At 49.7% G+C, this 26,538-nt stretch overlaps 1 protein-coding gene across 3 annotated transcripts in view; it reads right to left on the reverse strand.

Annotated features, from left to right (window-relative positions):
• Positions 1 to 26,538, reverse strand: part of SPATA21 (spermatogenesis associated 21) — a 48,715-nt gene that overhangs the window by 4,724 nt on the left and 17,453 nt on the right. Inside the window, exons 4-10 of one of the 3 annotated variants that reach the window (XM_030942628.1) lie at positions 25,954 to 26,014; positions 25,552 to 25,600; positions 14,208 to 14,650; positions 13,731 to 13,816; positions 9,532 to 9,669; positions 8,534 to 8,605; positions 8,293 to 8,410 (exon numbers count right to left, since the gene is read on the reverse strand). In XM_030942628.1, coding sequence (XP_030798488.1) covers positions 8,293 to 8,410; positions 8,534 to 8,605; positions 9,532 to 9,669; positions 13,731 to 13,816; positions 14,208 to 14,650; positions 25,552 to 25,600; positions 25,954 to 26,014 — 967 coding nt within the window. Of the gene's footprint in view, positions 1 to 8,292; positions 8,411 to 8,533; positions 8,606 to 9,531; positions 9,670 to 13,730; positions 13,817 to 14,207; positions 14,651 to 15,767; positions 15,906 to 25,551; positions 25,601 to 25,953; positions 26,238 to 26,538 lie in introns of all 3 variants that reach the window. The other 2 variants (XM_030942627.1, XM_030942629.1) reach the window with 2 other exon arrangements.

The raw sequence follows: 26,538 nt of genomic DNA on the forward strand, positions 1-26,538 counted from the left end.
CAACTGCAAAGAGGCCTTTCTCTTTCACTAATCCTCCTCAGCACAGACCAGTCAGGTCTTTCCCTTCCCACGAGGCCATGTCTCAGGCTATGACGTGGGGAGAAACCTTGAACAATACCTGGCTTTCCTAGGCAGAGGTCCTTGTGACCTTCCACAGTGTATTGTGTCCCTGGGTACTTGAGATTAGAGAATGGTGATGGCTTTTAACAAGCATACTGCCTTCAAGCACTTTTTTAAACAAAGCACATCCTGCACAGCCCTAAATCCATTAAACCTTGAGTCAACACAGTACATGTCTCTGCAAGCACAGGGTTGGGGCTAGGGTTGCAGATGAACAGCATCTCAAGGCAGAAGAATTTCTCTTAGTACAGAACAAAATGGAGTCTCTTATATCTACTTCTTTCTACATAGACATAGTAGCAATCTGATCTCTCTTTCTTTTCCCCACAATCAGACCATAAACAAATAAAAATACAGGCTCGGCATGGTGGGGTTCATGCTTGTAATCCCAGCACTTTGGGAGACCAAGGTGGGAGGATCACTTAAGCCCAGGAGTTTGAGACCAGCCTGGGCAACACAGTGAGACACCCTACAAGAAATTTTAAAACTAGCCAGGCATGGTGACATGTGCCTGTAGTCCCAGCTACTCAAGAGGCTGATACGAGAGGATTGCTTGAGCTGGGAGGTCAAGGCTGCAGCAAGCCGTCATCATGCCACTGCACTGTGGCCTGGGCAACAACAGAGCAAGACCCTGTCTCAAGAAAAATGCCATTTTAGGAGTGCTGGGTGCCCTGAGGAAAAGTAGAAGGGTAGGAGGTAGCGATAAGGGACCATTTTGCTCAAAGTGGTAAGCAAAGGTCTCAGAGGTGACATTTGAACAGGATGGCGGAGGAAACAAACTGAATGGGTATCAGGAGGAAGAGTCTTCAGGCAGAGGAGTGGCCTCTGAAAAGGCTGGGCGGTGTGGGAAAGAGCTCGGGACAGCAAGGAAACTGGAGAGGCTGGGGCCTGATGTGTGAGTGGTGGAGAGGAAGACATACCGGCAGTGAGATGGCAGGGCCACAGCATCTGGGGCTTTGAGCTTTGTAGGCAGTGATGAGGGGTGGGCATGCTACTCAGAGTTTGGGAAGCCTTAGGGCTTAAACTGATGGCTCTGCTAGGGCCTCTGCCTGTCTTTGGGGCCTAGGGTTTGCGGTTTTAATGGGCCTCATACATAGAAGATAGAAAACTAATTCCAGGGCCCTCACGTGGTGCAAGGTTGGATCTAGATCACTTGTATAAAACTGAAACTCCCAAAAGGCAACATTCTGAGTGAAACAGATGGACTAGAAAATAACTTCACCCCTCAGGAGCCAACAGGACACAGCAGTGTGTGTGCAGCTTTCTCAGTCACAATTTCAGAGGAAATCCCTTGCTCTCTGCTTCCTCTTTTCCCCTTCTTGAGGGCTTGAATTCAGGTGTGTTGGTGATAAGTTGGTTTGGCATTGACTAGGGAATAGTGGAACAATGAATTGGAAACAAACTCGGTGCCTCGGTAACTGTCTTCCTGCCTGCTTCCTCCAAACTGTCAGTATAAGAGAGTAAACTCCTATCTTTTTGAACTACAGCGTATTGGGGTCTATTTCGTAACTAAGACACCAGCCTAAAATTCTATACCCAGCTAAACTGTCCAGTAAGTATGAGGATAGAATAAACACATTTGTCATCATAGATAATATTACCTCCCATGCATCCTTTCCCATGAAGCTACTGGAGGACATGTTCTTCTAAAGTGAGAAGATAAACCAAAAAAGAGAAAGATGTGATTTCAGAAAGCAGGAGATCCTGGCCAGGTGCAGTGGCTCACACCTATAATCCCAGCACTTTGGGAGGCTGAGGCAGGAGGATCACCTGAGGTCAGGAGTTCAAGACCAGGCTGGCAAACATGGTGAAACCCATCCTTACTGAAAACACAAAAATTAGCTGGGCGTGGTGTGGTGCATGCCTGTAATCCTAGCTACTGGGGAGACTGAGGCAGGAGAATCGCTTGAACCCGGGAGGCAGAGGTTGCAGGGAGCCGACATGGTGCCACTGTACTCCAGCCTAGGCAACAAGAGTGAAACTCGGCCTCAAAAGAAAAAGAAAGCAGGAGATACAATGCAGGAGAGAGGCGAAGGAAAAGGAAGATGATGAAAAGAGATCCTATGATTGCAGTGCAAATGCATAAATCACACCCGGTCAAATAAAATTTCTAAACATGAAAAATGCAATACCTGGCCAGGTGCAGTGGCTCACTGTTTCTTTAAATGACTGTGATTTTTTCCCTGAAAACTGGACATTTGAATCTAATAACGTGGTAACTATGAATATAAGATTCTCCCCCTTCCTCAGAGTTTGCTGTTTTTTGTTATTGTTTATTTATGTATTGATTTTTGTTGTTGTTGTAAGCTGTCTCTGTGCCAAAGATCAGCCTAACGTATAAACTTAAGGTCTTCTCAGGTCTTTTCTGAGCCCAGCACTTTGGGAGGCTGAGGCAGGAGGATTGCTTGAGCCCAGTTCAAGACCAGCCTGGGCAACATGGCAAAACCCTGTATCTACAAAAAATACAATAACAGCAATACCGAAAGTGAAAAATTCACTGGATGGACTTAAGATCAGATTAGGGGAAGATGGTGGAGTGGGAAGCACCAGGAATCTGTCTTCAAACCTACGCAACAATTGTGCTGGCAGAATCTGTTATACTATTTTGGAACTCTGGAGTCTTGCACCATCCAGGGGAAGGTTTGTATTGCAAATTGCACTTAATTTTGGTCAAGTTAGGCTTTTAGCACAATATCAGCTATTTATCTTCCATTTCCAGCCCCTGGGAGGCAGATGTGCATGGATTCCAGGAGCAGCTTGGCTTGCTGGAGCCAGGGTAGGCAAAAAGGACCCTGTCCTCCAAAATACTGGGGACTGTGCTCTGATCACTAATGGCTGCTTCTGAAAACAAAGGTGCAAAGCGATGGGTTTTGCAAAAGTGCAAGGAGGGGCTGTTGCACCTCCCCACATTGTTGCAAGCTTGCCCTGGTTTTTTTTTGTTTGTTTGTTTGTATGTTTTGGTGAGCCATGGCCCCTTCCAGCTGAAGTGACTTCCAGGAAATGTAAAGGGCTGGTGCCCTTTTCCCCACTTCATTTTTCTCTTTTCACCCTTTTCGGAGGCAGACATTAAAGATTAAGACATTCAAAAGCAACCGCATATATGGGGGAAAGTTAGAAAGTAACCCCAGTTTCTAGGGAAAGGCACAGGCTCAGAAAAACCTGAGAAGACCTTAAGTGTATGCCTTAGACTGCTCTTTGGCACAGAGACAGCCTACAACAACAATAACAAAACCCAGCAAACTCTGAGGAAGGGGGAGAATCTTATTTTCATACTTACCACATTATTAGATTCAAATGTCCCGTTTTCAGCAAAAAATCATAGTCATTCAAAGAAACAGGAAAGCATGGCCATTTAAAGGAAAAAAACAAACAGTCCCTGAAAAGTACCTGACAGCAGATCTTCTAGACAAAATCTTTATAAAACAACTCTCTTAAAAGATGCTCAGAGAACTAAAGGAAGACTTGGAGAAAGTCAAGAAAACAATAGGCCGGGCGCGGTGGCTCAAGCCTGTAATCCCAGCACTTTGGGAGGCCGAGGCGGGCGGATCACGAGGTCAGGAGTTCGAGACCATCCTGGCTAACACGGTGAAACCCCGTCTCTACTAAAAAATACAAAAACTAGCCGGGCGAGGTGGCGGGCGCCTGTAGTCCCAGCTGCTCGGGAGGCTGAGGCAGGAGAATGGCGTGAACCCGGGAGGCGGAGCTTGCAGTGAGCTGAGATCCGGCCACTGCACTCCAGCCCGGGTGACAGAGCGAGACTCCGTCTCAAAAAAAAAAAAAAAAACAATACATGATCAAGATGGAAGTACAAAAGAGATAAAAAAAAAAATCCAAACAAGAAACCAAAAAGATTGTGGAGTTGGAAAGTACAATAATTGAAATGAAAATTTTACTAGAGGAATTCAAGGTAGATTTGAGCAGGCAGAAGAAACTGTGAACTTGAATATAGGACAATGGAATAATCGAGTCTGGGAACAGAATGAAAAAATAATTGAAGAGGCCAGGCGCAGTGGCTCATGCCTGTAATTCCAGCACTTTGGGAAGTTGAGGTGGGTGGATCACCTGAGGACAGGAAATCAAGACCAACCTGGCCAACATGGTGAAACCCTGTCTCTACTAAAAATAGAAAAATTAGCCGGGCATGGTGGTGGGTGCCTGTAATTCCAGCTACTCGGGAGACTGAGGCAGGAGAATCTCTTGAACCCAGAGGCGGAGGTTGCAGTGTGCCGAGATCGCGCCATTGCACTCCAACCTGAGTGACACAGCGAGACTCCGTCTGAAAAAATAATAAATAATTGAAGAAAAGTGAACCCCAGAACTTTGGGAGGCTGAGGTGGGCAGATAGGTTGACGTCAGGAATTTGAGACCAGCCTGTAAAACCCCGTCTCTACTAAAAATACAAAAATTAGCCTGTCATGGTGGTGTACCCTCGTAGTCCCAGCTACTCCAGAGGCTGAGGCAGAAGAATTGCCTGAACCCGGGAGGCAGAGGTTGCAGTGAGTCAAGATTGTGCCACTGCATTCCAGTCTGGGCAATGGAGCAAGACTCTGTCTCAAAAAAAAAAAAAGAAAGAAAGAGAGAGAGAGAGAGAGAGAGAGAGAGAGAGAGAGAGAGAGAGAGAGAGAAGAAAGAAAGAAAGAAAGAAAGAAAGAAAGAAAGAAAGAAAGAAAGAAAGAAAGAAAGAGAAAGAAAGAAAGAAAGAAAGAAAGAAAGAAAGAAAGAAAGAAAGAAAGAAAGAAAGAAAGAAAGAAAGAAAGAAAAAGAAAGAGAAAGAAAGAGAAAGAAAGAGAAAGAAAGAGAAAGAAAGAAAGAGAAAGAAAGAAAGAAAGAAAAAAAGCTGGGCACATTGGCTCATACCTGTAATCCCAGCACTTTGGGAGGCCAAGGTGGGCGGATCACCTGAGGTCAGGAGTTTGAGACCAGCCTGACCAACATGGTGAAACCCCATTTCTACTAAAAATACAAAATTAGCCAGGCATGGTGGCACATGCCTATAATCCAGGAGAATTGCTCGAACCCGGGAGGCGGAGGTTGCAGTGAGCCCAGATTGCGGCATTGCGCTCCAGCCTGGGCAACAAGAGCAAAACTCCGTCTCAAAAAATAAAATAAAATAAAATAAAAATATGCTGAGTGGGTACCAAAGAAACAGAAAGAATGAGTAAGAGGCTGGGCGCGGTGGCTCACGCCTGTAATTCCAGCACTTTTGGAGGACGAGACGGGCGGATCATGAGGTCAGGAGATAGAGACCATCCTGGCTAACACGGTGAAACCCCGTCTCTACTAAAAAATACAAAAAACTAGCCGGGTGAGGTGGCGGGCGCCTGTAGTCCCAGCTACTCGGGAGGCTGAGGCAGGAGAATGGCGTACACCCGGGAGGCGGAGCTTGCAGTGAGCTGAGATCCGGCCACTGCACTCCAGCATGGGCGACAGAGAGAGACTCCGTCTCAAAAATAAATAAGTAAGAATGAATAAGATCAACGATTAGCACAACAGGGTGACTGTAGTCAATAATAATTTAATTGTATATCTGAAAGTAAAAGAGGCCGAGCATGGTGGCTCACACCTATAATCCCAGCACTATGGGAGGCCGAGGCAGGTGGATCACCTGAGATCAGGAGTTCAAGACCAGCCTGGTCAACATGGAGAAACACTGTCTCTATTAAAAATACAAAAATTAGCCAGGCATGGTGGCGGTTGCCTGTAATCCCAGCTACTTGGGAGGCTGAAGCAGGAGAATTGCTTGAACCTGGGAGGCAGAGCTTGCAGTGAGCTGAGATCGCGTCATTACACTCCAGCCTGGGCGACAGAGTGAGACTCTCTCAAAAAATAAATTTATATATATATATTCACAATGGATACTCCAGCTTAGGCAATAGAACAAGCGAGACTTCAAGGGTAACCATCCCCTGAAGCATTTATCCTTTATGTTACAAACAATCCAATTATACTGTTTTAGTTATTTTATTTTATTTTATTTATTTTGAGGCAGAGTTTCGCTCTTGTTGCCCAGGCTGGAGTACACTGGCGCGATCTCAGCTGACTGTAACCTCTGCCTCCTGGGTTCAAGCGATTCTCTCCTGCCTTAGCCTCCTGAGTAGCTGGGATTACAGGCGCCCACTGCCATGCCCGGCTAATTTTTGTAATGGTATTAGAGACGGGGTATCACCGTGTTGGCTAGGCTGGTTTCGAACTCCTGACCTCAGGTGATCCACCCTCCTCAGCCTCCCAGAGTGCTGGAATTACAGGCATGAGCCACTGCCCTAGGCCAGAAAAAAAGATCTCTTGTCTTTGGAGTTGCTAAATTGATCTTGCTGGAACAGGCTGCACTCATTCCCCTTTCCCTGGCCCATGTTAAAAAGGCCTAGTCTTTGGTAGGAAAAAAATTAGTCCAACTTACTGATTGGCAAGGACAAGGTTTCGTGTGATTCACTGAGAGGAGACCCCAACAGGCTGAAAGCCTGGTTCCTACAGGCTCAATTCTGTGAGATATGCTACTGTCCTCATATCCTTCCATCACTTACATTGAAGAGTTGAGGAAATATGCCCTTATTTTACAGATGAAGAAACTGAATCTTGAGAGAAAGCAATTTGCCCAAGGCCACTGAACTAGTAAGAGGTACAGACAGAACTCCAAATTCCCCCTCCCTCCCTCCCTCCCTCCCTCCCTTCCTTCCTTCCCTCCCTCCTTCCTTCCTTCCTTTTTTTAAAATTTTTTTTTGAGATGGAATCTCACTGTGTCACCCAGGCTGGAGTGCAGTGGTGGCATCTCGGCTCACTGCAACCTCTGCCTCCCGGGTTCAAGTGATTCTTCTGCCTCAGCCTCCTGAGTAGCTGGGATTACAAGCGCCCACTACCACGCCCAGCTAACTTTTTGTATTTTGAGTAGAAATGAGGTTTCACTGTGTTAGCCAGGATAGTCTTGGTCTCCTGACCTTGTGATCCACCCGCTGCAGCCTCCCAAAGTGCTGGGATTACAGGTGTAAGCTACTACACCTGGCTTTGCCTTTCTTTTTTTTAAGAGATGGACTTTTGCTCTGTCACCGAGGCTGGAGTGCAGTGGTGCCATCATAACTCACTGTAGCCTCGAACTCCTGGGCTCAAGCAGTCCTTCCCCTTTCGCCTCCTGAGTAGCTAGACTACAGGCACACACCACCTTGCCCAGCAACAAAGTGCCTTTTGGCTGGACATGGTGGCTCATGCCTGTAATCCCAGCACTTTGGGAAGCCGCGCATGGTGGCATGAGCCTGTAGTCCCAGCTACTAGGGAAACCGAGGTGGGAGGATCGATTGAGCCCAGGGGATCGAGGCTGTAGTGAGTCGTGATTGTATCACTAACACTCCAGCCTGGGTGACAGAGCGAGACCCAGCCACCTCTGTTGAAAGCTAGCATTTATTGAGCAACAAGCATTAAAATATGTTCATTTCAAAGACAGGAGATGAAGGCTCAGGCTCCTCTGAGGCGTGAGGGCCTGAAACTGCTATTTGAAGATCAACTGGACTGTTCTGCCTTCAGCCTTTGCTTCTAACCCTGGAATGTTCATGTTGTTTCCCCTATGGCTATCTCTTTCTTAGATGAACCACTACCTACCCACCCACCTGCCCTGGAGCACGTGGAGGCTTTTGTGTCTTCTGGCCCAGGTAGGGTCCATCAAATTCTTTTCCTGGGACTGCTTGATGGGTGCTGCAGGAAAGAATTCCTCTTGCTGCACTAGGAGGGTGTGAGCATGGGGCCGCCAGCTCCATGGTAATCCCTCCCTCTGTAGGGAGAGCCTAGCTGAGCTCAAAGCCAATGCATAGACATGGATAGGCGGAGAGAGAAAGCCTTACTGGTATCATTTGGTCTCTGGGATCCTGCTAGTCCTGAGGCCCCAACCAGTGATTTGAGCCATACGTTCCCCTTTTGCTTAAGCCAGTTTTATTCTAGTTTCTTTCACTTTTTTTTTTTTTTTTTTTGAGACAGAGTCTCATTCTGTTGCCCATGCTGAAGTGCAGTGGTGCAATCTCAGCTCACTGCAACCTCCACCTCCTGGGTTCAAGCGATTCTCGTGCTTCAGCCTCCAGTTTCTTTCACTTGTGAGTAAAAGTCGTAACTACCAAAAGTTCTCAGTGCCAAAATGCTAGATGCCATCTCTGTGTCCACAACCCTTCACCCCCAACAACCAGCCCCACTCACTTTGTGATTTCCTCTAAGACTGCCTCTGGTAAGGCCAGCATCTCTACCAGCAGGGACAGGATCTCAAAGAGTAGAGTGTGGGGGTTGTGGGGAGCCATGTCCGTCAGGGCGTTCTGTTCTGGAGACAAGGGATAGTGGCTGCCATTACCACAGGGCAGTCCTGAATGCCCTCTCCTTTCCTCGCAAGCAACCTCCCAGCTCCTCCTCCAGTTCTGACTACCCTGGGCTCATCCCTGCTCACCCACAGAGCAGAAGAAGCGCCTGGTGTCTGTCATCACAGCCAAGAAGTCTTTGAAATCCACATGACCATCTCCTGTGGAGGCCAGAGGAGTAACTGGGTGGGCAGGGACCTTCGGAACAGGTCCATGCCTTGCAGCCCAGGCGTGGTTATTAGAAGTTACTCTCTGGGTCTGATTATCAAGCAGTACATACTCAATGCAGACAACATGGGGCACACAGGAAAGTAGAAGCTGAAAGTGCTCACACCTGTAACCCTAGCACTTTGGGAGGCGAGGTATGTGGATCACCTGAGGTCAGGAGTTCGAGACCTACCTGGCCAACATGGTGAAACCCCATCTGTACTAAAAATACAAAAATTAGCCAGGAGTGTTGGCACACACCTGTAATCCCAGATACTCGGGAGGCTGAGGCAGGAGAATCGCTTGAACCTGGGAGGCAGAGGTTGCAGTGAGCCAAGATGGTGCCACTGCACTCCAGCCTGGGCGACAAAGCAAGGCTCTGTCGCAAAAACAAACAAACAAACAAAAAAAGCAAAAAAAAAAAAAAAAAAATTGTTAAGAATTTATATGATGTTGGGCGCAGTGGTTCACACCTGTAATCTCAGCACTTTGAGAGGCTGAGGCAGGCAGATTCCTGGAGTCCAGCAGTTTGAGACCAGCCTGGCCAACAAAGACCCTATCTCTACAAAAAATAAAAAATTAGCCAGGCGTGGTAGTGTGCCTGTAGTCCCAGTTACTCAGGAGTCTGAGGTGGCAGGATTGCTTGAGCCTAGGAGGTTGAGGCTGTGGTGAGCAAGGATCACAGCATTACACTTAGCCTGAGCAACAGAGCCAGACCTCGTCTCAAACAAGAACAACAAAGGCATTTCTAGACTGTGACAGCAGAGCATTAAACCAAGCACGGGATCCTTTAGGTACAGAGCCTCATGCAACTGCACAGGCTTCAAGCCAGTGAAGCAGGCCCTGCTTGGGACACAGAGTGGAGCCCTCTGCCACTCACCATTCACATCAGCACTCATCAGGGCGTCCTCCACCTGGGCCGGCGTCACAGAGAAGCCCATTAGGAGCAGGATGTTCTTCAGGCTCTGTGCATCCACCTCACCAGGGCCATTGAAGATCTCAAAGTAGCTGCGAAAGGCTGTGGGGAGGGCAGGGTTATGTGGGGTGGGGGCGTTTCTTGTTTCTCTCGTTCATCCTATCACCCCAACCATCAAAAGTGAAAATAAAAGAGCCAGATGCGTTGGCTCACGCCTGTAATCCCAACATTTTGGGAGGCCAAGGCAGGCAGATCACCAGCCTGGCCAACATGGTGAAACCCTGTCTCTACTGAAAATACAAAACTTAGCTGGGCATGGTGGTGCATGCCTGTTGTCCCAGCTACTTGGGAGGCAGAGGCAGGAGAATCGCATGAACCCGGGAGGCAGAGGTTGCAGTGTGCTGAGATTGCGCCACTGTACTCCAGCCTGGGTGACAGAGCGAGACTCCAAAAAAAAAAAAAAAAAAAAGAGAAAGAAAGAGAGAGGGAGGGAAGGAGAGAGGGAGGAAAGAGAAAAAGAAAAGAAAAGGGCTGTGATCCCGTTGACTCACTCTGCTGTCTATTCCAAATCCAGGCCAAGGGTTTGGTTTGGGTGCCAACAGCTCAGCTAATTAGTGGCCTTTACTCAGCGCCAGTGCCCCCCCCCCCCCACTTTAGGCCACCCTACTGTGTGCCAGACACTGGACTAGACTCTTTATAGCCATGTTCTCAAAAGAGTAGAGTGCTTATTCCCGTTGTAACGATGAGGAGCCTCAAAACGATGTAACTGAGGCTTAGAGGTTAGATGACTGGACAGTTTTTCTGACTAAGTCTGTGCCCTGGTCCTTGGTCGATCTGGATGAACGCGGTCGAAAGGATTGCTGCATTGTGTGGACCAGAGCAGAGGATGGGAAGGGTCTGAGAACACCCCAGAGCAGCACCAACTGATACAAAGGCCGTGTACTAGTCAGATTGTGTGGTGTCAGGTTTCTCAGCCCCATGGCAAAATCTGGGTTGGAGTCAATAGAGGGTCTTACTCTGTTGATCCAGCTGGAGTGTAGGGGTGTGATCATGGCTCACTGCTTCCTGGATCTCCTGGGCTCGAGGGATCCTACTATGTGCGCCTCCCCAGTAGCTCGGATGACAGGTGCACACCACCATGCCCAGCTTTTATTTTTATTTTTATTTTTAGTAGAGATGGGGTCTCCCTATGTTGCCCAGGCTGGTCTTGAAATCCTAGGCTCAAGCAATCCTCCTGCCTCAGTCCCCCAAAGTGCTGGAGTTACACGCATGAGCCACTGTGCCCGGCCTGGCTCTGCCATTTAATAAGCTGGATTGCTCTTATGTTGAAGCCCTAACCCCCAGTACTTCTGAACGTGCCTGTGTTTGAAGATAGGGCCTTCAAAGAGGTGATTAAGTTAAAAAGAGGCCTTTACTTTAGTGTGTGCCCTAATCCAATCCAACTGGAGTCCCCATGCAAAAAGGAAATTTGAGCTAGGTGCGATGGCAAACACCATCCACCCAGCACTTCGGGAAGCTGAGGCAGTAGAATCACTTGAGCCCAGGAGTCTGAGACCAGCCTGAGCAACATAAGAGACCCCGTCTCTATAGAAAATTTTAGAAATTAGCCAGGCACAGTGGCACATGCTTGTAGTCCCAGCTACTCAGGAGGCTGAGGTGGAAGGATTACTTGAGCCCCAGAGGTGGAGGCTGCAGTGAGGTAGGATCACACCACTGCACTCCAGCCTGGGTGACAGAGCAAGGCCCTGTCTTAAATAAATAAATAAATAAATAAATAAATAACACAAATTTGGACACACACAGAGATACCAGGATTGCCCATTCACAGAGGAAAGACCATGTGAGGACAATGAGAAGACAGCTGTCTGCAAGCCAAGCAGGGAGGCCACAGAAGAAAGCAACCTGCCGACACCCTGATCTTGGACTTCCAGCCTCCAGAACCGTGACAAAAGAAATATCTGCTGTTTCAGCCATCCAGTCTGTGGTCCTCTGTTATGGCAGCCCACTCTGACTAGGACGCTGGGCATGGGCAAGTTGCTGCACTTCTGTCAGCCTCTATTTCCATATCTGTACGATGGCCGTAACAACAGCGCACCCTCTTGGAGGTATTGTATGAACTCAGTGCCTGGCACACAATAGCCTCTGTTAGCCTGGAAGTCTCTGACAAACAGCGCTGAATGGTGGGGAAGAGGTGGGGCTAGGACTGGTGTTGGGGCATGTGGTGACCTGTCGTGGGCAGGCACATCACAGAAGGAAAAACCAGAGCAACTCTCAGAAGCAAGTGTGATCACTCAGAATGCCTCGTGGTTTGAGCCATTGGGGCAGGGCAGTCGGCCCTTTATTAGTAGACAGGGATTGGGAGTTGTGGGACCCTGAGTCTCTGAGTCAAAGTGGCACATTGTTCATGAACTGCTCAAGGAGGTGGGGCAGGGAGAGCTGCACTTAGGAAGGTGGCTAGGGAGTTGTATATTATTATTATTATTATTACTATTTTTGAGACAGAGTCTCGCTCTGTCACCCAGGTTGGAGTGCAGTGGTGTGATCTCGGCTCACTACAACCTCCGCTTCCCGGGTTCAAGCGATTCTCATGCCTCAGCCTCCTGAGTAGCTGGGATTACAGGCATGCACCACCACACCCGGCTAATTTTTGTATTTTTAGTAGAGACGGGGTTTCATCATGTTGGTCAGGCTGGTCTCGAACTCTTGACCTCGTGATCCACCCGCCTAAGCCTCCCAAAGTGTGGGGATTACAGATATGAGCCACCGCGCCCGGCTGGAGTTGTATATTATTTTATTTTTAAGAGAGGGTCTTGTTCTGTCGCCCAGGCTGGAGTGTAGTAGCATAATCATAGCCCACCAAAACCTCAAACTCCTGAGCTCAAGTGATCCTCCCACCTCAGCCTCCTGGGTAGCTGGGACTACAGGCTCATGCTACCATGTATGGCTAATTTTTAAATTTTTTGTAGATGTGGGGGTCTTACTATGTTGCTTAGGCTAGTCTTGAACTCCTGGCCTCAAGCGATCCTCCTGCCTCAGGCTCCCAAAGTGCTGGGATTATAGGCATGAGCCACTGTGCCCAGCCATGGTAGAGGGTTTTAATACTAAAAGGGGTGGACTTAAAGGATGGGGTCACAGGGAGCCAGTGAGAGTATCCAGGGAAGACAGAGGAAGGGACCACTTTGGCCAAGAGGGTTGCGGGCTTTGGGGAGGGGTGGGGGATGGAAGGAGGATGTACATCCATTCTTCTAGGGCCAGGGTGATGGGGGAGTGGGGTCACAGGACCCCGTCCTGAGGACAATAGAGAGCAGGGTAGGCGTTCAGAACTTTTTAACTTTTTGGTGAAGATGAGATGTGGTGGGAATGGGGGACATGCTTAGGCTGGTGGCCTTGTTTAATGATGAGGGACTGTCTAGGATGGGCAGGGTTCCTGGAGCCCTGTCTCCCATCCAGGGTGCTCTGAAGAGGACCATGGAGCAGGCTTGGGTTAAGGGAAGCAGAAACTATTCCAAAACCTAAAGCACTCTGCAGGGCTTCTGTCATTCTCTCAGAGAGGCAGCTCTGGCACAGGGAGAGCGCTGGACTTCGAGTCAGAAGACCTAGCACAATGCTGGGCGCGGTAGCTCACGCCTGTAATTCCAGATTTTGGGAGGCTGAGGTGGGTAGATCAGTTGAGTTCAGGAGTTCAAGACCAGACTGGCCAATATGGTGAAACTTCGTCTCTACTAAAAATACAAAAATTAACCAGGCGTGGTGTCACACACCTGTAATCCCAGCTATTCAGGAGGCTGAGGTAGGAGAATCGTTTGAACCTTGGAGGCAGATGTTGCAGTGAGCTGAGATCGTGCCACTGCACTCCAGCCTGAGTGACAGAGATTCCGTCTCAAAAAAAAAAAAAAAAGAAAAGAAAAAAGAAAAAAATTGACCCAGCATGAGTTCTGGCTTCGCCAACCCGGCAGCTTTGTGAGCTGGTGCCAACCCCTTACCCTGCCCTGCCCCATAGGCCAAGTGCAGAAAACCCCTGCTGGATCTGCTACATGGGGCTATGGTGGGCATGGTGGCAGCTGTGTGATCTGGAAAACACCCCAGTCTGCCCTGCACCTATAAACCCCCAAGGACCAAGGGTCCTGCCTGTGCTGGGACCTCCCTGGCCTCCCTGCTGTCACCTTCCTCTTGCTTCAGGGTCAGTTGCTCCTCGGACTTTTCCCGGTTTTGATGCAGCTTTTGGAGGCTCTGCTCTTCCGGCTCCTGCCTGCAGAGGACAGAACCCCAGCCCAGGGCAATTTCCGGCCGCCCACCCTGCTGATAGCTAGGGGAGGGGTTGGGGAAGCCTGCAGGAGGAGGTCGTTGGGGAGGCTTTGGGGAGCCAGGAGGGATCAAGAATGGCAGGAAAAAGGAGACCCAGAGGAGGAGTGGGATAGAGGAGAGGGGGAGTAGAGGGAGACCCCTTCGGGGGAGTTAGAAAGGGGGCAGAAATGGGAGAGGAGGCAGAGACATGGGAGATGCGGAGAGGAGACACAGGAGGAGAAATGGAGAGTGGGGGACACACGAGGGAACAGGCAGGGACAGGGACCTGCATCCGGGACAAGCCTCTGATCTTGGGGCCTTTCAGGAGCAGGCAGGTGGGCAGTGGGGGCTCCTACCGTGCCTTGGCGTAGCTCAGGGTTCTCTCGCTGCTGTGGTGCAAGAGCTCCATCCTTCTCCAGCCCAGGTCCAGGGCAGGGCACAGCAGGACAGGGCAAGGCATGGAGGTGGGGACCGGGGCTCCCACGGGGGCAGGGTCTGGCCCAGGAGCTGACAGCCTGGCCCACAATGGGCCACTGGCAGGGGCTGAGGCAGGGGTCTGAGGCAGGCTTGGGGATGAGGTGGGCCCTGGGGTCAGGGTCCTGGGGGACTTCTGGGCTGTCAGGGACCGGGCCTTCAAGGCTCTCCGATGGGAGGCTTCCACTTTCTCCACCTCCAGCAAGCACTTAATGAAGCCCTGCTGGAATTTCCCGAGGTTCTGTGTCCCTGCAGCCACCACGGGCTTCTGAGGCTGCTGCTGCACACAGTCCGGCTCCCGCCTCTCTCCAATGTCCCTCACCTCCTGGGGATAGGGGAGGGGATCCAGGAGGCCTCTAGCAGGCCAGAGTGTCCCACAAATCTCCCTGCCATCCCCTCTCCAGAGATCCTCAGACTGCCCCCTTACTCTCTGAGCCTTTGGAGGATGTACCCCAAATCTCACATGCACCCCACTGTGCTCCTGCCCCACATCCTCCCCAACGCTTGACTTGCTACCTCCCAGTGAGCTGGGTTTTTTTTCTTCTTTCTTCTTTCTTCTTCTTTAGTTCTTTTCTGTGGGGTTCTTATTTTTTGTCTGGAGTCTTTCTTTCTTTCTTCTTTTGGGGGGGAGTTTTTTCTTGCGGGGGAGGGTTTTTTTTCTTTCTTTCTGTTTTCTTTCTCTTTCTTTCGTTCTTTTTTTCTTTTTCTTTCTTTCTTTCTTTCTTTCTTTTTTCGTTTCTTCTTCTTTGTCTTATTTTTTTTTCTTCTTTCTTCTCTTCTTCTTCTTCTTCTTCTTCTTCTTCTTTCTTCTTCTTCTTCTTCTTCTTCTTCTTCTTCTTCTTCTTCTTCTTCTTCTTCTTCTTCTTCTTCTTCTTCTTCTTCTTCTTTTCTTCTTCTTCTTCGTTTTTTGAGACAGGGTTTTGCTCTGTCACTCAGGCTGGAGTACGGTGGCGTGATCTCAGCTCATTGTAGCCTTGACCTTCCAGGCTTGAATGATCCTCCCACCTCAGCCTCCAGAGTAGCTGGGACTACAGCTGTGCACTGCCACGCCCAGCTAATCTTTTTTTTTTTTTTTTTTTTTTTTTTTTTGAGATGATGTCTTGCTGTGTTTCCCAGGCTGGAGTGCAGTGGTGTGATCTTGGCTCACTGCAACCTCCACCTCCCAGGTTCAAGCGATTCTCCTGCCTCAGCCTCCTGAGTGGCTGGGACTACAGGCATGCACCACCATGCCCAGCTAATTTTTATATTTTTAGCAGAGACGGGGTTTTGCCACATTGACCAGGCTGCTCTCGAACTCCTGACCTCAGGTGATCTGTCTGTCTGCCTTGGCTTCCCAAAGTGCTGGGATTACAGGCATGAGCCACTGCACCCGGCCTAATCTTTGTGTTTTTTGTAGAGACAGGGTTTCACCATGTTGCCCAGGCTGGTCTGGAACTCCTGACCTCAAGTGATCCTCTGCCTTGGCCTCCCAAAGTGCTGGGATGACAAGTGTGAGCCACCACACCTGGCTGAGCCATGGTCTTGAGTGAGTTACTCCCGGTCCCACCACTTGGCCTTGTTCATGCCTGTTGTCTGCCCTCCTGACCAGAAGGTAAGCATTATTGAGGGCAGGACCTTGGCTGCCTCTTTTATTCCTGTACACCCGCTTCTCATTCACTCAGCAACCCCAGGCTCTCTTGCACCTGTTCCCTCTCCTCAGAGGGACTGCCTGTTCCCATTCTGGCTCCTGCCAGGCCAGGCTTTTCTCCCAGTGAAAGGTGCTGTGCTTACTACACACTCTCTCTTCCTAAGTTACCAACTTTGCTTTCCCCACCAGATTACTTCTATCAGCATGTAAATATATTATCATCTTCTCTCTTTTATTTTGAAAGAAATAAGGTCTCATTTTGTTGCCCAGGCTGGAATGCAGTGACACGATCTCAGCTCACTGCCACCTTGAATTCCTGGGCTCAAGGGATAATCCCACCTCAGCCTCCCAAGTGGCTAAGACTACAGGTGCTCACCACCAGGCCCGGCTAATATTTTAATTTTTTGTAGAGACAGGGTCTCGTCTTGCCCAGGCTGGTCTCAAACCCCTGGGCTTAAATGATCCTCCTATCTCAGCCTCCCAAAGTGCTGGGATTACAGATGTGTGCCACCAAAGCCGGCTAATCTTCCTTCTTTAAGAAAAAAACAAAGTCTCCTGATACCACCTCACCTCCATCATCCCAGTTCTCTGCTCCCCTTCTATTGCAAAATTCCTTGAAAGCATTGGCTGTCCTGACTCCACACTTCCATCTCCAATCAGGCTCTGCCTAGCACTCCCTAAAGCTGCTCTTGTCATGCCACGGTCAGATCTCTGCCCTCATCTGAGTTGACCCCTTGGCAGCATTAGACACAGATGCCCATTCACTCTGTCCTTCTGGAAATGCCCCCTGCTCTAGACTCCCGCCCCTCACTGGTTGCTCTGCCCCTACCTCTGGTGCTGGCTCCTCCTCACTCGTGCTCCATTTCTCAGTGTTGTGGAGACCCAGGGATTTGTCCTCAGTCCTCCCCCTGCTCTGGGCTCCCTCCCTCCCTAGAAGTCGTCTTCCTGCCCATGACTCCATTTTCCTCACGTTTCTTTGTCCTTCCTAATACCAGACATCCTCCTTGACATCTCTTCTTGGGTGTCTAGAACAGGACCAAAGCAGAGACCTCAGGTTCCTCTCATCTGCTGCTACCCAGGCTTGTGTCTCACTTAATGACATCACCCGTGGCTCATGCCCCAGACCTAGAGTCCTTTTTTTTATTTTCCAACTTTTTTTTTTTTCGTATGACAACATACACATACATTTACCATCTTTGTTTGTTTGTTTGTTTTGAGACAGAGTCTCACTCTGTTGCCCAGGCTGGAGAGAAGTGGCTGGAGATCTTGGCTCACTGCAACCTCTGCCTCCTGTGTTCAAGCAATTCTCATGCCTCAGCCTCCCAAGTAGCTAGGATCACAGGTGTGCACCACCACACCTGGCTAATTTTTGTATTTTTAGTAGGGACAGGGTTTCACCATGTTGGCGAAACTGGTCTCAAACTCCTGACCTCAGGTGATATGCCTGCCTCGGCCTCCCAAAGTGCTGGGATTACAGGCATGAGCCACCATACCCGGCCACATTTACCATCTTAATGATTTTCTTTCTTTCTTTCTTTTTGAGATGAATTCTTGCTCTGTTGCCACGCTGGAGTGTGGTGGCATGATCTCAGCTCATTACAACCTCTGCCTCCCAGGTTCAAGCAATTCCCCTGCCTCACCCTCCCGAGTAGCTGGGACTACAGGTGCACGCTACCAAGCCTGGCTAATTTTTTGTATTTTAGTAGAGACAGGGTTTCATCATGTTGGTCAGCATGGCCTTGATCTCCTGACCTTGTGATCCACCCGCCTCGGCCTCTCAAAGTGCTGGGATTATAGGAATGAGCCACTGCGTCCAGCCAACGATTTTCTTTTTTTTAGAGACAGAGTCCTGCTATGTTGCCCGGGCTGGTCTTTTCATCTTGTAGAACAGAAACTCCATATCCATTAAATAATAACCTCCTATCACCACTCCCCCGAGCCCTGGCAACTACCATTTCCACTTCCTGTCTCTACGGATTTGACTAAGAATCTCATATAAGGCCAGGCACGGTGGCTCACGCCTGTAATCCCAGCAATTTGGGAGGCCGAGGCGGGTGGCATCATGAGGTCAAGAGATCGAGACCATCCTGGCTACATGGTGAAACCCTGTCTCTACTAAAAATACAAAAAAAAAAAAAAAAAGCCAGGAGTGGTGGTGGGTGCCTGTAGTCCCAGCTGCTCGAGAGGCTGAGGCAGGAGAATGGAGTGAACCTGAGGCAGAGCTTCCAGTGAGCCAAGATCATGCCACTGCACTCCAGCCTGGGTGACAGAGCAAGACTCCGTCTCAAAAAAAGAATCTCATATAAGTGGAATTGCTTTGTCTTTTTGTGACTGGCTTATTTCACTTAGCATAACATCCTCAAAGCTCATCCATGTGGCAGCATGTGGCAGAATTTCCTCCCTTTATAAGGCTGAATAATCTATTGTATGTACAGACCACATCTGGCATATCCATTCATCTGTCAATGGACACTTGGGTTGCTTTCATCTGTTATCCACTGTGAATAATACTGCCATGAACATAAGTGTACAAAGATCTCCTTGAGACCCTGCTTTCAATTCTCTGGGGTATATACCCAGAAATGGAGTTTCAGCATCATATGGTAGTAATTGTATCTTTAATTTTCTGAGGAACTGCTATCATACTCTTTTCTTTTTTCTCTTCTCTTCTCTTCTCTTCTCTTTCCTTTTTTTTTTTGAGACAGAGTTTTGCTCTTGTTGCCCAGGCGGGAGTGCAATGGCATGGTCTTGGCTCACTGCAACCTCTGCCTGCCAGGTTCAAGCGATTCTCATGGTTCAGCCCCTGGAGTAGCTGGAACTACAGGTGCGTGCCACCACGCCTGGCTAATTTTTGTATTTTTAGTAGAGACAGGGTTTTGCCATATTGGCCAGGCTGGTCTTGAACTCCTGACCGCAAGCGATCTGCCCGCCTCGACTTCCCAAAGTGCTGGGATTACAGGTGTGAGCCACCATGCAGGCCTATCATGTTTACCACATGTTTACCATCATGTTTACCACATGTTTACCACAGTAGCTGTACCATTTTCCATTTCCACCAGCAGTACATAGGTGTTCCAGTTTCCTTGTCAACATTTGTTATTTTCTGTTTTTTTTTTTTTCTTGTTATAGCAGTCGTCCTGATGAGTGTGAGCCTAGAGTCTTTTTTTTTTTTTTTTTTTTTTTTTTTTTTTTTGAGACAGAGTCTTGTTCTGTCTCCCAGGCTGGAGTGCAGTGGCATGATCTTGGCTCACTGTAACTTCTGCCTCCCGGGTTCAAGTGATTCTCATGCCTCAGCCTCCCAAGTAGGTGGGATCACAGGTGTGCGCCACCACAGCCCGGCTAATTTTTTTGTATTTTTAGTGGAGACGGGGTTTTGCCATGTTGCCTAGGCTGGTCTCAAACTCCTGGCCTCAAGTGATCTGCCCACCTCAGCCACTCAAAGTGTTGGGATTACAGGCGTAAGCCACTGCACCCGGCCTAAACTGTATTTATTTGTTGACATGTAATGGTCTAGACTTTCCGCCAACTAGGTCACGAGCTCCATTCACTATGAAGTCACCAGTTTCACAACTGTGTTTGGTATGTCGTCCTCAATATGTATGTTAACTAAACACTGATTATTTCACTTTTCTCAGTGACGTCTGAGAAGCAAGATAATGTAAATAAAGCACTTGGACAGAGTAGACGCTTAGCAAGCAGTAGGGTTGAAAATAATTCAACCTGTAATCCCAGCACTTTGGGAAGCTGAGGCGGGTGGATCACCTGAGGTAGGGAGTTTGAGATCACCTGAGGTAGGGAGTTTGAGACCAGCCTGACCAACATGGAGAAACCCCGTCTCTGCTAAAAATGCAAAATTAGCTGGGTGTTTTTCACATGCCTGTAATTCCAGCTACTGGGGAGGGCTGAGGCAGGAGAATTGTTTAAACCTGGGAGGCGGAGGTTGAGGTGAGCTGAGATCACACCATTGCAACTTCAGCCTGGGCAACAAGAGCAAAATTCCATCTCAAAAAAAAAAAAAAAAAAAAAAAAAAAATTCTAGTTGAGTATTCTGAAGCCTAGAAAGGAGACCCGATTTTCCCATGCCAAGAACTCCTTTAATTGTTTTCCTGAATTAAAGGCAAATGCTCAATTTCTGTGAAGCCTAAAACAAACTAGCAATCAAAAGCAGTTCTGGGCTGGGCGCGGTGGCTCATGCCTGTAATCCTAACACTTCGGGATGCTGAGGCAGGTGGATCGCTTGAGCTCAGGAGTTTGAGAACAGCCTGGGCAACATGGTGGAACCCTGTCTCTACAGAAAACACAAAAATTAGCCAGGCATGGTGGCTCACGCCTGTACTACCAGCTACTTGAAGGGGCTGAGGTGGGAGGATTACTTGAGCCCAGGAGGCGGAGGCTGCAGTGAGCCAAGATTGTGCCATTGCACTCTAGCATGGGCGACAGAATGTGACCCTGTCTCAAAAAAGAAAAAAAAAAAAAGGCAGTTCTGGGGCTCCCACTCCATTGTGATATTGGGGGCCCAAGATGGTGGCCATGAATCCAGCCTCACTGTCATGTTGGCCCTCTGGCGACTACAGGGCTTCCGAAGTCCGAGGCCTCTGCCCCTGTCGCAGACACAGACTCTGAGCCCCAAGGTGGGTAGGGGTCTGTCTCAGAATATGTCCTATTATTTCAGGACCCCGCACCAAGCTCTGCTCCCAGCAGGCACTCAGCCTATGGGTGAATAATGGTGCCAAGCCCCTGACATCTTTCCTTCCAGCTTCTCTAGCCCTTACACACCTGGATTCCTCCTCCTGCCTTCTCTGAGCCCCTTCGACCTGGCACCACGTGTCCTGCACAGACTACTGGGTTGACCTCTGTGCAGCTCTTGTGTCACTGCCCTGCTACCCCTGAGCCTGCGGGGGCTCCCTGTGACCGTCACGCCCATCCCTTCATCCACCTGTGCCACATGTGCAGTCACGTGGATACAGGGGTGCCTAGTCCCCAGCCTCGGGATGCTCTAATCTAGTATTTATTCTTCTAGCTTTGTGCAAGGTGTTAAGAGGGACATTAGAGTGCTAAGGCCAAATGCTCCACTCTAGGACTGTGCAGGATGGGTCTCCGGGTGCAGGTGGGCCTTAGACCCACCTAGTTCTCTCTCATTTTTCACTTGTTAAAAACGATTATGTAGTTAAAGAATTATATAGTTCTGAAGATTATATAGTTAAAGAATATGCTGGGAATGCAATATCCTAAGATAGAGAGGGACTGGCCGCAACACCCCCAGGATCTATCTGTTCCACTCCCCTGAGCCCCAGAAGTAGGACAGCCTTCAAGGCTTTAGCCCAGCAAAGCATGTCACCTTGAAGTATAAAACCCAGGGTGAGCTGCTTTCTGGGGTCCCTCAGCAAGTGGGGCACATGTAGACAAGACTCCCTCTGCCCCAGACAGCTTTCCTGAGCCTTGGGGGCCAGGCTCACAGTGGATCCCATGCTTCTGTTGTCCTTTGCTGCCCATCTTTAGTAATAAACCCGTTTTATATAACATGTATGTATGGATATTCTGCCTCACTGGACTCAGACAAGTTGGTAACCAGTACATGGTGAGCCTGCCTCACATACTGGATGCTTCGTATCACAGCCAGCCTAGCTTTTCAGCCGCTCTGACCATCGTATCCAATATGCTTGTCCCATGAGGCCCAGATGATGGCCCTCCATTGTCAATCTTCATTCACCTTCTTTCCTATCTCTGTAACTTTCCTTGTGATGGGTCTGCTGCTGCCTGGCTGCCCTTTCTTTTCTTTGCTTTTTTTTTTTTTTGAGATGGAGTTTCATTCGCTGCCTAGGCTGGAGTGCAATGGCACGATCTCAGCTCACTGCAGTCTCTGCCTCCTGGGTTCAAGTGATTCTCCTGCCTCAGCCTCCCGAGTAGCCGGGACTACAGGCACCTGCCACCATGCCCAGCTAATTTTTTGTGGGTTTTTTTTTTTTTTGAGACAAAGTCTCGCTCTTGTCCCCCAGGCTAGGGTGCGATGGCGCCATCTCAGCTCACTGCAGCCTCTGCCTCCCGGGTTCAAGTGATTCTCCTGCCTCGGCCCCCTGAGTAGCTGGGATTATAGGTGCCTGCCACCATGCCTGGCTAATTTTTTTGTATTTTTAGTAGAGACGGGATTTCCCCGTGTTGGCCAAGCTGGTCTCGAACTCTAACCTCAAGTGATCCACCTGCCTCGGCCTCCCAAAGTGCTCGGATTACAGGCGTGAGCCACTGCACCCATCCCTGGCTACTCCCCTTTCTACTCCCTGGCTCTGTCCGTATTCCATTCCCTCTGTATAGTCTAATATCAGTCCCCCCTCTCCAGAAAGCTACCCAATGGTCCCAGGGCTCCTCTGAGTGCCTGCAGGACCTCCTGTCCAGGACTCTCATCTCTTGTGGTGCCACCAGCTCAGCTGCATCCTCCGGAGCAGGGAGCAGGGACCCTCCTCGGCTTTCCTTGTCCTTTCCCTCCAAGCACTGGGCCTGGTATGCCACAGAGACTCAGTATGTACTTGCGGAGCCAAATTGTGCCCTCTCCTCTTCTCCCCCACAGTATCCAGCCCACTCTGTGCATGGGGTAGGGATGGGGAAAAGGTGGAAACGCACAGGCAAGGAATAGTTCTTATTTCTCTCTCTCTCTTTTTTTTTTCCAAGACAGAGTCATGCTCTGTTGCTCGGGATGGAGTGCAGTGGTGCGATCTTGGCTCACTGCATCCTCTGCCTCACAGGTTCAAGCGATTCTCCTGCCTCAGCCTCCTGAGTAGCTGGGACTACAGGTGCACGCCACCATGCCTGACTAATTTTTGTATTTTGGCCAGGCAGGTCCCGAACCCCTGACCTCAGGTGACCCACCCACCTCGGCCTCCCAAAGTGCTGGGATTATAGGCATAAGCCACCGCATCCAGCCTAGTTCCTATTTCTCACCTGACTTCTCACCAGTTCAGAGAGGTACCTTGTCTTATTCCCATCCATTCATTTATTCACCACATTCCTGTTGAGTACCTACCATGTGCTGGGCATTGTTTGAGGGACAAAACACAGAGGGTAAGTCAATTAGCGAGGCTGCCCTCAGGGAGCTTGTGTTCTAGATGATGAATAGGTTGACAACTTAAAGATCATGTCAGAGGGAGAAAGTACTACAAAGACAATAAAACAGGGCAATGTGATAAGCAGAGTGTGGCTGACAGGTTCCTTGAGATCGGCTGGCCAGGGAAGGCCTTGTGGAAAAACTGATGTCGAAACTGAAAAGTGAATGACTCAAAAGAGTTAGCCATTAGACTGTCTATGGGGAGGAGTTCAGGCACAGGCACACTCAAAGGCCCTGAGGTGAGACTAGGCTTAGCATATTCAAAGGCTGGAGGTCAGACCAGAGTGGCTAGACATAGGGCTTTATGGATCTTGGTGAAGATTTTGGATCTTATTCTAAGAAGATGAGGCTTGGACTAGGGTAATGAAAGAGGGGGTGGAAAGAAGGGACGGATTCAGGATTTATTTTGTAGGTAGCACTAAACAGGGCTTGTTGACACACGTGAAAGGATTATCGAGAGAAAAGGAGGAATCAGGTGATTTTGAGCTGGGTTGCCTGAGCCCCTTGGGTGAGAAAGGCAGTGTCATTTGCTGGACTGAAGAAGACTGCTGTGGTCATGTTTGAGAAGTGAATTAGCCAGCCAGAGGGAATTCAAGTAGACCATTGTATATGTGAACATGGAATTTAAAAGCAAGGTCTATGACTGGGTGCGGTGGCTCATGCCTGTAATCTGAGCACTTTGGGAGGCCATGGTGGGCGGATCACCTGAGGTAAGGAGTTCGAGAGCAGCCTGGCCAATATGGTGAAACCCCGTCTCTACTAAAAATACAAAAATTAGCCAGGTGAGGTGGTGCGTGCCTGTAATCCCACCTACTCGGGAGGCTGAGGCAAGAGAATCGCTTGAATCTCAGAGACAGAGGTTGCAGTGAGCTGAGACTGTACCACTGCACTCCAGCCTGGGCGACATTGACACTCTAGCCTGTGTCAATTAAAAAAAAAAAAGGCAAAGTCTCGCCTGAAGATGTGGATTTGGGAATCATCAGAGGGACCGAATGAGATCATCCAGGCAGAGAATGGAGATGGGAGACCAGAGCGCGGAGCCCTGAGGGTGGAGAAGATGAGGAGGAACTAGGGAGGGAGACTGAGAAGGAGTCGCTAGTGACATGGGAGGAGAATCAAAGTGGGGCTGTCACAGAGCCTGCAGAAGGCAGCATTGAGAAGAAGAGAGGGAGCCGCTGTGTCTTCTGCTGTTTTGAGGTGGGCTCTGTAAGGACAGAGCTTTTCCATTTGATAAGCCAGATGGAGATTATGGAGACCCCGATAAAAGCTCTCATATGGGGAGGTGTTGAGAAAAGACAAGCAGAGGAGGTGAGGGGGACAATTATTGAGGGATGATGCTGCAAAGGGGAGCAAAGAAAGATGGCTTTTGATGTGGGGCATGCTGGTGCACGCCTGTAGTCCCAGCTACTCAGGAGGCTGAGACTAGCTTGAACCCGGGAGGTGGAGGTTGCAGTGAGCCATGATCACACCACTGCACTCCAGCCTGGGCAACAGAGGTTCTGTCTCAAAAAAAAAAAAAAAAAAAAAAGAAAAAAAAAAGGAAAAAAAATAAAGAAAGGCAGCTTTTGATATTGTGGAGGCTAAGCCATGTTTGTATGCTGATGGACTCATCCCGTAGTAATGCAGAGAGGGATCATGTGGTGGGGGAGGGGACGAGAGCTAATGAATAAGTGGGGAGACAGCCATGGGACCTGGGGCCCATCTTCACAGCTCCCATTGCAGCCAAATCAAGGCAGGGAGTGTGGTGGGTTTGGGAATGCTTCTCATCTGATGCTTCTGTTTGTCAGTGACACACAGGTGAGATGAGGGGCACGGAGGATGCTGTTGTGAAATGATAACCTGGAGCAGAGGGGAGGGCGGTGTGGCCATGGAAAAGTGAGACTTGCCAGCAGCACCTGGCATGAGTGGTTACTGCTTGAAAGTGAAACTCATCAACAAGACAGGATGTTCTCCAGCCGCGTTGAGCTGCTCAACATGGGTACAAGGCTGGGTGGGTTTAGCCAGGGTGGGGTTTTGCCAATGAACACAGCAGGATGAGACAGGGCAGGTGCTGGCAGGGCATGCTAGTGACTGTGTATTTGCAGGTTGCCGGGTCAGGTCAAAGAACTAGGAAGTGGCAGAGCCGGGGGTGGGGAGGGTGTCTGGGAGAGGTTGGGGAAGCCTCCCAGGTGTTCAGGGACACTTTGGATTGTGTGGCTGTGGCCGAGGGCAAATGGGTGGAAGAAATCCATGCTGATGTGGAAGAAGCCACCACCTGGGATGGACCCAAGGGCTCCAGAGCATAGGAGCATTCTTGACGCCCACTCAGAATACACACACAGGCACACACACACACGTGTGCACATCCATGTGCACTTTCACACACAGCCACACACACCTTCTTCAGTTTGACTCCAAATAGGGTTTTGACATGCCATATCTGCCTCTGCCCTTTTCCTCCTCCTGATCCCCCCTGCCCTTCCCCTACACAGCCTGTCCCCATTCCCATTATGGCCCTACTTACTGGTGGAGGAAGAGGCCCCGGTGCTGGCTGGGTCTCCACAGCCTCACCCCTGAATAGAGGAGAAACCCGCAGGTGGGAGAAGGGCTCAGCTGAAGGTTTGCCCCGCTACCCTCCCCTCTCAGCCCCGAGGACACTCAGTTCCACCCCAGCCTCATCCCCTTGGCCTTCTCATTTCAGGGGGCTCCTTATTTCCCCACATCCTCATGTATACAGGCTCACGGAACCAAGAATTCTGGTATTCCAGCCGTTACACAGATGGGGAAATTGAGACCCAGGGGAGCATGACTTGCCCAAGGTCCTCTACCGGGTCAGGAGCAGTCTGGACTAGAATTCACCTCACCTGAAACTCAGCAGAAGGGCATCCTTGTTGGGGGCAGGGGATGGCACTGGAGGGTGACTTACCTTCCTTTTGTTTTTGTAGGTCCAGGCGTGGATGGCAGGAAGGAGCTGGCTATCTTTTCCTCTGGAGCCACCATGGACATTGGGGGCATTGCTTCCTGAGAGCTGTCCCCATGTACCCCTGGGCTGGGCTCTGGCGGAGCCTCCTGTGGCCTGATGTGTGGCACATCTGCCTCCTTGGGGCGCTTGTCTCCCAGAGGCTGGCCACGGCCGGCCAAGGGGCAGCAAGGCTCTGCTGGCTGCACCATGTCTGCCTGGTGACCGAGGGTGGATTGATATCCGGGGCCCTGCCGAGGACAAGGACACTAAGGCTGGGGAGCTCCATCCTGGTTCCCAGGTGAACCTCAAAGCTCCAGGTGAACTGGACACCAGTTACGACACGCTTACTAGGATCCCAGCACTTCAGGCGTCATCTTACTTAATTCTCCCAGTGCCCCTAGAAGGCAGCACAGGTACTCCTACATTTTGAGGGGTGAAGAAATCGAAGCCCAGAGAAGGCGTGGCCTACCCAAAGAACCACACTTCCCTGCGGGAGTGGAATGAGAGCATGGAAAATTGAGAAGATCCCCTTTAAATAGGATTTTCTTG

This window comes from Rhinopithecus roxellana, chromosome 12 (genome assembly GCF_007565055.1).
Source record: "Rhinopithecus roxellana isolate Shanxi Qingling chromosome 12, ASM756505v1, whole genome shotgun sequence".
Taxonomy (NCBI): domain Eukaryota; kingdom Metazoa; phylum Chordata; class Mammalia; order Primates; family Cercopithecidae; genus Rhinopithecus; species Rhinopithecus roxellana.